General features: G+C 38.3%; 1 protein-coding gene across 14 annotated transcripts in view; it reads left to right on the plus strand.

The window, feature by feature from the left end:
- LOC134811558 (putative leucine-rich repeat-containing protein DDB_G0290503) overlaps positions 1-5,403 on the plus strand; it is a 40,632-nt gene extending 35,229 nt beyond the window's left edge. For 11 of the 14 annotated variants that reach the window (XM_063818501.1, XM_063818504.1, XM_063818502.1 and 8 more), the window contains 7 exons: positions 243-413; positions 658-765; positions 912-1,025; positions 2,495-2,758; positions 2,938-3,072; positions 3,211-3,952; positions 4,191-5,400. In XM_063818501.1, the coding sequence (XP_063674571.1) occupies positions 243-413; positions 658-765; positions 912-1,025; positions 2,495-2,758; positions 2,938-3,072; positions 3,211-3,952; positions 4,191-4,933 (2,277 nt within the window). In that variant the 3' untranslated portion in view covers positions 4,934-5,400. Of the gene's footprint in view, positions 1-242; positions 414-657; positions 766-911; positions 1,026-2,494; positions 2,759-2,937; positions 3,073-3,210; positions 3,953-4,190 lie in introns of all 14 variants that reach the window. The other 3 variants (XM_063818512.1, XM_063818513.1, XM_063818509.1) reach the window with 2 other exon arrangements.
- Positions 5,404-12,125: the final 6,722 nt, after the last annotated feature.

Raw genomic sequence — 12,125 nt, forward strand, 5'->3', positions numbered from 1 at the left:
TAGTTTAGACGATAATCCCCGTTTAGGGTAAATGATCACTGGTAAATTAGAGCGGTATTAAACCGGATTACTGCGTATTTTGCGCAGTATCGGAATTCATTCACTACTATTTGCTTCTTGTTATCTGTTGCAGACTCTGTGTCTCAAGCTGTGCCTCTCAATATATCTCATTACTTGTCTAGTCACTAGACTCGGGTTCTGATTCGCTGTATGCTACTTATCCTGTATTCCTAATCTTGCAGGATTGTGCAATGATAGCCAGGAAAGTAGGTCTGGACCCCAACTCTCTTGCTACAACAGCCCCTGACTCTTCCCAACTTACTGACAGAATAGAGGCCCTACACAATCAGGCGCTACAGATACGAAACTTAGCGCTCTCTTTCTACGAAGCGAGCCATCCGCCAACTAGAGAGGTGAGGGACTATCTTTACTATCTTTACTATCAATAAATTACAGTTATAAATCAGCGGTTTTTAGTCTTTAGTATTGATCTGAGTAATGCTTGTAAGTTACCGCAGTTGTTAGCTACCACATTGCTTGCAGTAAACATAATTACTAAAAACCAGAACGTATCGGCTAAGCTTTACGGTCGTGCTATAGGTCAATACTCTTCTTTGATATTTAAGCTTTGTACTAATCGCTCCTCGTTTTCTCCAGGCGTCTGTGCAAGCGATTGTTAAGATGTTCAAATGCTCTACTCAGACCCCAGATGTCGACATAACGCCCCCACCAAAATCCAGTGAATCTCTACACGACTTTATCAAGGTGTGTTGTCAACTTTTCTAGAATCTCGGACAGGGCATTGCCATTTTGTGCTCTAGAAATCAGCATCAGTGTTTCGACCAGCATTAAATTGAGGACGCCTTGTGGCTGGTTATCTTAGTCCTGACAATGATGCGACCTCTTGACAGGTGTTTAAAGAAGAGCACGAGAAGCAGACGGAGGTTTTGTTAAAGCAGCTGAGGACGGACGAGAAACCAGTCTCCCCCTGTGAGGATGTGCCTCAACTTAAAGAAGAAATTAAGGTTAGCCTGGATATACTTTCTTTATTGGAATGATATCCTTATAAGTCAGTGATTTTATAAGATCTTGGGGGAACCCTCGATATATAACGTCACGATTACCATGGTAACCAAGTACGTCACCATTACCTGACGTAAGTATTGTAGAGTCAGAATTGCATTCTTTCATTACCATCTCGGTCATTGTATTGTACTGTTTCAAAAGAGTCTGGGTATAATTTATTACGGTAAGAATAGAAGTCAAGTGTCAGTTTAGAGTTGTGACATATGCACTCATTCACTATCTTCAAGCTAAATATAGATTGTACACTCATTATATCCAGTTCCACACACCTGTTGACTGTTCACATTTCCATGGTAACCAGGCGGGTCAGATAATCAGTTGACGACCTCATAACTCTGTCATTTACAATCCAATAATCCCTTAAATAGTCATCTTCCTCGCAGAGTCTCATTATTTGAAAACGCCTGGCATATTGCTGTTCATTGTGTATATCTGGACAATTGAGTCGAACCTTTTAACGATTCCCTATTAAACTGCAGGAACGCGCGAATATTGTGTAATTACAGTCTGCAGACTGTCTCACCAACCATTCTGTTAAAAACAAATTGCTACTTACCATTTCATGGTGCTGCCAGCTGGCGTCTCCCTTTACTTTGCTTTTAATTTGAACCGCTCAATTCTGGGCTATTCCAGGACATGTATTTAAAGTGACATTACTACGTTAAAATGAGCGGCGCTCTATGCTCTGATATTGGAGTATAAGCAGTATAAGCAGTTTCCTGTTTCACTGTAATATTGGGCCCGTGCCGGCTAAGATAATGAGCCCGTAGTTGGTTATGTTGCTAGGCAACATCAGATGGGGTGCTCTGTTACTTGGCGCTTTTGTTGTTGTGACGATGCTGCCTGGGGCACTTTTGTTTTAAAGAGTGAACAAGCCTTTAGTTTGTATATAGCCCTCGAGTCTTGAGTCTGTCCTTGCTTTTATCTTCGTGCAATATTTTAACCACGCCTTACCTATATTAGCGTCTAACGAGATTCATTTGTATCTGCAATTTAGTAAAAGTGTCTTTTAGTAAACTCCCTCTGCGTTTTATTCCGCACGTTGTACTAATATATCAGTACATCTGAAGGCTATTTAGTATTTATAGCCTACAGAAAGTCATTACAAACAAGTCTCCAATATCAAATGTCATTTTACGTACCGTGCCCCACGTGTAGTGTTATGGCCACCAGAAATTCGTTTGTTGAACGTTGGCTGGGAAGTGATTCCTGTTCTCCTCACTCCTTTTCCTCTGACTCGACCACGTGCTACTCAGACTTTGACAGGAAGGTGGAACATGACTTCCAGGTGCAGTAGTGTTCAGTAATTTATCTCACCTCATCCTCGTTATTTCTGTTATCAATTATCAATTTCCTGTTTGGCAATACACTCGCTAAGGTAATAGTTCATAAATTTGCAATCTTTCAGAGGTTGAGATTGTCATTAGAAACATACACGACACGATGCGCGATGTTGGAACACAACAGCAGAATTCTCAAGGACCGGAATACCGGACTTGAGAACGACATGATCGCAAGTGCAGCTCAGCACAATAGTTTCCTTATGGCTGACGAGGATTCACAGCTCTACAATTCGCACGCCCAAAGACCCGAGCCGCGCGACCTTCGCAAGCGATTGGCTGCGTGCCAGAGTGAGATTGGAAAACTTCAAGACAATGTTTCAGAATATCAGGTAAACTTTTAGAGAGAAAAATGTATTTTAGAACCATTTGAATGAGGTATGCAGTTGAAATTCAACACCTTGAGTACAAGTATTATCGCTAGTAATTATGTATGTATTATCTTTTGGTTGTTTTTCTGAAAGTCGATCATTTACCTTCTGTTGTCGTTTCTTATTGTGAAACTTGTCAGGAAGCCATAGAGCATCTTGAGACCGAATTAGATCGAGAAATAGAGGAGAGAAAGCGGGCAGAAAAACGAATGAGGTCTGCTGAGTCGGCTGTTATCGAAATAAAGAACGACGACATAATGGCTCGGGATTCTAAGGTATTGTTTCTTCATTTCATTTCATTCGACTCTTTAATTGTAAGGACGATGCATTATTGATGCCTTATAATCATTTTCTGCATAAAATGTCTGATGTTTGTTTAGTGTGCAACCACAATATAATATATTTATTTTCAGGACGACACGTTAAATACGGATCTAAATCAAGCGAAAGAAAGTTGTCGTCTACTGGAGACGGAGAACAAAAAACTGAAAACCGCTAATGGGAAATTGCGGAACTTGAATAATACTCTGATGGAATCAAACAAGCAGCTGAAACATGCTGATAACGAAAACTACGTTTTAAATGTTAGCAGCAAGTCGAGTAATCTGATACACGAGATAGATAACTTGAAGGAGGTTGAGGATCTCCGGATGGAATTGACGAGCAAAGAAACAGATCTGGCGCGAAAAGAAAACAGGATCAGTTTGTTAGAGAGTGAAATAGACACAAAAAGCAGCATGATTAAAGCTCAGAAGGATGAGATGGAGTCAAAGGATAAGGTTATCAGAATGATAAAATCGGAGCTGTCAGCACAGCAGCTAGACATAGCTGAATTGAAAGCAATGTTAGAAATAGAGCGAACTAGGGGCGAGGAACTCGAGAGACGACTCAAATCGTCTGATCTCCGGCAGCTGGACGATTCTTCTGCTAGGGACGAGTTGAAACGTTTAAGGTCCGAAAATTCGGAGTTGTTAAAAGAGTACGGACCTGGATCTCCAAACTCCAGATCTCGAGTCACCAAGGCATATCTTAAGTTTTTAAGAGCAGAGAGTTACAGGAAGGCCCTTGTTTTCCAGAAGCAATACTTGTTGAATTTGTTATCCAAAGCAAAAGCAGTAGAGAATGCTGCTTTGTCAATACTTGAGATAAAGCAAGGTTTGTCCTAAATATGTTTTGTATTTCTCACTTTAGGAAATAGTTATCCTCTATCTATATTAGAAAATACAAAATATGTTCACGTTGGTCAAAATCGACACTTTTCATAGATAGAAATTAACATGATTGTCAATACTACAGGGGAGGTATCTTGGCACCTATACTCATATACACGTCAATGCATACATTTATTTCAAAGACTAAGTGATGTTAATTGTTATCCTTGCCTTATTTTCAGATGATTCCAAGAAGACAAAGCCGAGGTTTAAACATGCTGTATTTCTGGTGATCGCCTCAATTCGCATGAGGAACTTGGTGGTGAAATGGAGAAAAGTTAGGGAATCGTTAGAAGAAAAACAGAGAAGAAAGCAGACCCCGTCAACTTGTCACAGCTCTCAATTAACAGAGCACAGAGCATTGACATCTCAAAACGATATCAGACCGCCAGTGTTCGACAAGTCACCTTCCCCAGTTCCCAAGATAAGTAGCACAACCTCCCTTCACTCGGGATACCCTAAGTGGGACTCCTCCAGACCGCTCAGTCCTCCATCACATCCCAGAGACGGCCTCTCCAACAGGGTGTACGGATCACCCTCTCCCGATCCCTCCCTGTCACGCCTCGATCAGCAACTTGCTAGACTCCGACAAACCATCAACACTCGCGCTGCCTACAACGAGCAGAAAAATGACCGATCACGCGTGAGTGATCACGCATCTCCGTTAGCACGCGTGAGCGATCACGCATCTCCGTCAGCACGCGTGAGCGACCACGCAACTCCTTTATCACGCGGTAGGAACGAGCGCGTTACGCCTGAACGAGACAGCGGCGTCTGCAAGCCAGTTCAAGGCGAAGACGACAGCTCTGGGACTCTGTCAGACATTTCAAACTATATCTCTCGGTTAGAGGCAGTTCAGTCTAGATTGACTGATCTGAAACTCTCCTCTTATAAAATATATGACACAAATAAATCACTTACGTAGCGGTAGCATTACGTATTTACGCGTACATGTTGCATTGGTGTATTTCGCTTTTTGGGACATTTTCTGTGGATTCTAAGGCAAAATCGATATGGTCTTATAATCCAGGCATAAAGTTTTCGATAATTCAGAAAATTAAACGTGTCCTATTTTACTAAGTCTGGTTATGATCCTTAAAGATCACAATATTAATACCGTAACAGAATAATTGCTGAGGCGAAGTTTTAATTTGAGGCTATAATTTTAGATAACTGCATTGCTTTTGTAAATATTTCAGTACTATTTCGTGTGACTGACTACATAACAATGGTGCACCATTGTCGCATTTGACTCTCAAGAAGTTCTAAACATGGAACTGCATACTGGAGTTTGTTAATTATTGAATTATTTATGCGATATATTTACCTTTGTCATTCTCCGTCTTCATGATCATTAATAATATGAATATAATCATTTGTTATTCACTGCAATTTCATGGGTTTTTATGGTTTACAAACAATAGAAATCGGAACTGTACAAGAAAAAATACAAGAAAGCGTTGGCTGTTAGAGGGCTGTTACCTAACAGCTGGCTTTTTGCTGTGTTAATTTACAAGGCCTCGTCCAGTGACCAGTTCTTGAGTCCTCGTCCAGTGACAAGTCCTCGTCCAGTGACAAGTCCTCGTCCAGTGACCAGTCTTCACAATTCTATAAGGTTTCGTGCCCTGATCAATATTGATTAAAAAGCGCTCCAGCACATACGATCGCTAAAATGCCTGTCCGTAACATCCTAACTGACAAGGTAAGTTGATGAAATTGACCATTAGAAAGCTTAACAAAACGAAAAGTTGTATTTTCAAAATCCTGTCCCATTTTCAAATATGAAAATTTCTGAACACAAATTTGACAGATTGGATGAACTTTTTGCCCAGAAACCAATTAGTAAGTTAATTGATGATGATATGAAACCAAATTGAGGTACTGGGAGTCAAAATCCCGAATAAAATTGCAAAATCATTTTGTCCCAATCTCTGTCCCGTTTTCAGTTTTTGTTACCTGGGGACCCCAGGCTATTATGTTCATTAACATAGAATAGAGATTAGGTTGGAGGACTTCGCCGCTTCGACGCGCCGCGCAAACTAGCATTCTTGCTTCGCAAACTAGCATTCTTGCCTCGTCGACAATCGTTGCTCTGCTTCGCAGAGCAACGATCTCGACGGATTGACATCGTCAATCAAAGATTACAGATTAGCAATAAGGCGGAATGACAGGCTGAGCGCGGCCCAGTAAAGTTTTTGAAGATGAAATTTCCAAGACCGAAATTTTACAGTTTTGACTGATTTTTCAGATCACCCGTAACCAATAAGTAAGTCAACTATAAATGCCAAATGACACGATTAAGGTGCTGGAAGTTTGATTTTGGTCGGAGGAAGCCCAAAGCAGAAAGCTTAACAAAACGAAAAGTTGTATTTTCAAAAACCTGTCCCATTTTCAAATATGTAATTACAAGACCGTCGACGAGTCCAACTCGGTGCGCGTCCTGGTAGGTTATAAACCTACAAACACGTATTGGAGGACTTCGCTTGACGGATGTTACTCGTTTAAATTTCTTCGAAGTAGCGCGCGCCGCTTTCTTCTCGAAATTAAGCCCGATGGCACGTGCTACGAAGTAGCGCGCACCGGGCCAAATCATTAACATTGGTTAAGGACTTCGCCCGTTCGCCTCGACGCGCCGCGCAAACTCTCATTTTTGCTAGTACTAGCATAGCAACGATCTGGAAGGGTTGACACCGTCAATCAAAAGCACATAGTGAGGTGAAAACTTGATTTTTATTCATACGAAAAAATTATTTAAATTATTTCAAAAGCCCTAATAAATTGTAAATTCTTTCAAAACTAATGCATAATGCCGTTACTCTTATGTAATGGTTTCATAAACGTCTGCAATACTTGCTACTTCATGTGTTAATTCTAGACTGGGATAAAATCTTTCTGCTTGATCCAGTGAATCATTCACATAAGTGTCTTCATTTTCCCACCAAACGTCATATTCTGAATCGAGGACACAATTAAGATGATTGAGTTTTGCAATCCTATGATATTTTTTAGCTTCATGGTCCGATTCGTATTCTTCTGAATTAGCATACACAGTTTGTTCTCTTGCTAACTTTTGTTTAGACAGCTCCACCGCTGACTTTTTATAAAGTTCACTCGCTGCATCCCAAGTTTCGTAAACTGAACTAGTAGAATAACACGATTGCAGCTCTGGTTCCTCGAGTTGCAAGGTAATTTTAGGTATTGGTGGCAATTTTGACAAGAAGATTGATGAAATCATTTCTTCGTTGTCTATTTTTACAACGGATGTTCTCGTGTCAGGAATCATGCCATAGCAATCTTCATACAATATGTTCTCTTCATCTTTAAATTGTATCTTCCGCCTTAGCAGGGTCAATGATTCCTGTGATATACTGGTACCGGAGGCTTGAATGACATTTTCTGTCTTACGACATCTTTTCCAGAGATAATATCCAACCAATGCCAGTACTGACAATCCTATTACCGTACAGACGATGGGTAAGATAGGAGATATACTGTTCTTACCTGTAATGTAGAAGAGTTTTTAAAACTGAATTAGAAATTAGCTTAATAATTTGTGGTTACCACCATTTGACGAGTTATTGCAATCAATCGTAATTGAACATTTGTCACCAGAATTAGAAGTGGTTTAGTTTCAGGATTTATCCTTGTCTGCCTGGTATTCTACATGCAAAATAGAAAGCACGGTTAATGTTAAAAATTTGTTGCCCCTTCCCATACTGTATTTATCGCACATCAATTACAAAAAAGGAAGCTGAATTACTTCAAAAATGTCCTGTAAATCTTTACTCATCTCGATATTTGAAGAAAAATACTTAATGTTCCATTGATTTGAAGGTAAGTCAGGGTTTGCGGTAAATCGGGGTTTGCAGTAAATCGGGGTTTGCAGTAAATCGGAGTTTGCAGTAAATCGGGGTTTGCAGTAAATCGGGGCATGGTAAATCGGGGTTTTACTGTACAATAAAATATGCCATAAGTATAAAAAAGATATTTGAAGAAAAATACTTAATGTTCCATTGATTTGAAGGTAAGTCAGGGTTTGCGGTAAATCGGGGTTTGCAGTAAATCGGAGTTTGCAGTAAATCGGAGTTTGCAGTAAATCGGGGTTTGCAGTAAATCGGGGCATGGTAAATCGGGGTTTTACTGTACAATAAAATATGCCATAAGTATAAAAAAGTAAATATGCGCACATTTAGCACATCATCATCAATTGTCAATCTACTCCATGCTGTATTACCTTGAGCCATTGTTACAGTTGAACTTCTTGCAACATATCCGTCTCGAAAAGTAAATAAGCACACAAAAACATTCGGCACATCATCATCAATTGTCAATGTAGTCCATGCTGTATTACCGTAGTTAACATCTGCTGTGAAGGTAACATCTTTGATATTATGTTAATTTGAAATGTTTTTTCAAAGGAATATGTGTTTAATAAAATATCCCATTGATGAGAAATATCATAAACAAAACATAGTGTTTAACAGAAGGTTTCAAGATTATTTCCTGTATCATACCTATGCTAAGATCCTTTATTTCGTTGGCATTAACAAATGAGCCATCTGACATCTGTTTTTCCCATCCAATGTAATCAGGGTAAGATGTTGAATTTGCCAAACTACAGTTCAGAATCTGCTTGTTATCTTTACCAATTTTTTCATCTAGTCGAATTTCTGTAAAGGATTTAATACAGTCAAATCTCTATATATATACAGTGCCTCTCTATACCCTGAACAGGTACCTGAATATACTGGGCCTTTTCTATCCCCCCAAAATTTAAGTCAATTAGCTCGTTTTGTGCAAGAAATGTGATTTATCATAGCTTACATTTCATTTGATGATGATTTGAGTGTATATTCCATCACAATACTACACAAAACGTGCATATAAGGTCCTAACGGGGTGAATGGGAAGGTTATTTGAAAGGCTACAGATGTGGATTGGGATCATGTGAACCTCTCTATACCCGGGTTATCTATAATGTGCACTTTTCGTTTTATCGAAAGGACCAGTATATAATAGAGGTTTCAATGTAATTCTAAAAAACCAAAAAGTCCAAAATAAACGTTTTGTAGAGTAAATCATCTAATCGTGATTAAAATAACATATTGTATGGAGTATGTTCTTATGCCAATTTATTGGTTAGTTACATCAACATCACCTATCACATCTAGTTTTACAGGATTCTTCATAATCCCAGAATCTCCAAAGTCAAATACACAATAGTAGGTACCATCATCTGATGGACCAACTTTTCCAATGGTATAAACAGTCGATATATTATCTGGTCTTAAAGCAATTTCCTGACAGTTAATTGTGTTATAATTTGATTTCTATAGGTTTATACTATGTCAAGAGGTTACACAACTTTTATAGAATTGTCTTAATTTTAGCTATGATTTTGGTAAACAAAATCCAATAATAGTGCATATTAATTTAATAGAAAGCTGGTGTGCAGTACAGTGTCATTAATCTGTTTATCCTTTGTTGTCCAATATGCTGACTTCAAGACAAGGTTCCCCGGAACAACTCTGCAAGAAAGATTTACTCCACTGCCTGTTTTTGCCACTATGTCTTTAGAACTAATAGCTGGAAAATATATTCAAAGTTTCAAATTTACACTGATAAAGTTAACTTTTATTGTTGTTAATTTCAGTGGCGAATTCAGAAACCAAATTGATCCAGCCTCCTATCCAGAGATATCTTTTCTTGTCAGCAATTTTTGATTTATTCTATTTTACACTTAATTTCATTAGCAACAGCCGAAATTCTGTTATTAGTTGACATCCATTGTTTCCTAGTATATAATAATCAAAAGCTTTGTCTTTGTTACAAACCTAATTTCTTCAGCGTATGTGTTGATTTCAGTGAATAACCGGAAATATTGTACGCCACTAAGAATGTTTTGTTGCTTGTTACGTTCCCCATCATCATCAATTCTGTCGTTTCTTTGATGTGCGACACAGATATTCTGTTCAAAATTCCAACAGTATTTTGGGGCTTTGTCTCTAAACCTAATATGGAATGCAGTTTTACTTCCTTTTAGTTTATCTAGCACATGAACGGTATGGTTTTTGAAAAATATCAGTTCTATGACGCACTGCAAGCCGACATTCAGACCATAATATTCAAAGACTAATATTTTAATCGTTTTAATTTTCAATAATTACTTTTCAGTGAGCGTGTTTTCGATTCTGAAGCAGTTTTGTCAGTCAGGCGAACAAAGCAGTAGCTGGGTCTCAGTGACTTTAGCACAGTATTGGCATTCCCACCAACTGCTTTACCTTGACTATTCTGCCACTCAGTTGAGGCAATCTCAATACTGTTGTCATTAATCAATACCTCACATCTTACCATCGTAGTAGGGTTTATTCCAGAACATGATATCCCTGTTAGAAAATTATCTTCAAGCATATTATTAGGATAATGATCAATTTAAGTAAAGATTGTGAATACATATCTGCTTCTTCACTTATTGTAGAACAAGTTAGTGAGATCAACGTCTAGCAATGAAATAGTAGCTATAATGGATTACTACATAATATTTAATGATTAAAATCGAGAGGCACGTGTATTTAAATATTTAATGATTCTTTCGTACATGCTTAATGTTGAGTCAATTCTTTGAACAATACACTAAAACCTTCAAAAGTCTCCATTACCTATGACATCAGTTCCATCCCCCGTAAAAACAAACTTAGCCTCTGTGTCGTAGTTGTCATCTAAGGACAACTTCAGCTCGAAAGAGCCTGCATTAACATCTGCCAGATTATCTCCGTAAACTGCATAGCTGTCGACTGATATTTTCTCGTTAAGACCTTGTATTTTGCTTAACACTGTGGTCTTTGTCCAATTTCCGATCAGTTGCGTCGATCCTTTAGTATCTGTTTTTAATTAAATTGTCAGTATCTTTATCAAGAACTACTCATTCTACCATTTGAGTACATATTGTATGATTTTGCTAAATATTTTTGGTGCATTATGAATGGGTCCCATTGACCGTCTTCTCTTGTATGTTAGCTTCTTTTATACATAATATATTTCCTAATAAAAACCACTGTTTAGATATTAACTACTAGCATGGCTATACATATTTCTAAAACATCTGTAAGAAAGTAAGAACTGCGTGGTTCCACAGAGTACCTATTGCATCAGCTATCACCGATATGTTGATTATTTGGTCATTACTGAGGGTCAGCTGACAATAATACATCCCTTCATTATTTAGAGAGAGTGATTTGATTGCAAGCAACGCTTTATTTCCCGGTCCAGTCTTCCTATCATAGAGTATCGACTTGTCTATCACTGGAATATATGGTTATTATGATGGCTTAAGTTATTAATAACTGACATCTTAGATATAAAGCATGTTGTTAAGTTTATCTGCTTACCACGTGCCAGGCACGTGTCAGGCACTCACATGATTCATTTGCGATGTTGGGATAGAACCATTTAGCGCTGTTCAGTTTGTGTTCCAGATTGTGCAACTCTACCCACATCTCAGCGCTCTCGTTTGCTTTGCTGACTGCATTTTTTTTCTCGATCTGAAGAAGTAGACAAAATTTATTAAACTAACCGATTGATTTACAGCTATTTATTAAATGTAAAGTTTTAAAGTTAGAAGTTTGCATAGCAGTGTTTAGTGTTTGCAGAGAGAGTTTAAAAGTTTAGAAATGTTTAAATCTAATTTGTAAATCTAATTTCATTCTTTTTACCGTAACAACATCCAAGAAAGAGGTTGCAGTGAAGTTGCGAAATCCGCTTATCTCGAAAACACAGGTATAGTTTGAGTCGTCAGAGAGTGATGCTGTTTCTACAGTAAAAGTCACCAAACTTCGTGACGTGGCTGATCTTTTCAAGAGTAAACCTGAGATATTGCCCGCTAGCAGCTGATAGTTATTTAGGCGCACTGTCGCTGGTCCTTGTACGTAACTAAATAAGTAGGTACCTAGCTATTTCATATATCATTACAAGTTTTATATTCTGGTGGGTTATAATTCAGTTTTCTGCAAATTATCACAGTATTTATGGAATTAATAAAATCAAAATCTTAATTCCCATACTCTTGATATCGCATGATATTTTGCAGAGTACAACCTAGAAAATTGAGCCAGTCAAAT

This window comes from Bolinopsis microptera, chromosome 2, assembly GCF_026151205.1.
Source record: "Bolinopsis microptera isolate Bmic1 chromosome 2, MBARI_Bmic_1.0, whole genome shotgun sequence".
Taxonomy (NCBI): Eukaryota; Metazoa; Ctenophora; class Tentaculata; order Lobata; family Bolinopsidae; genus Bolinopsis; species Bolinopsis microptera.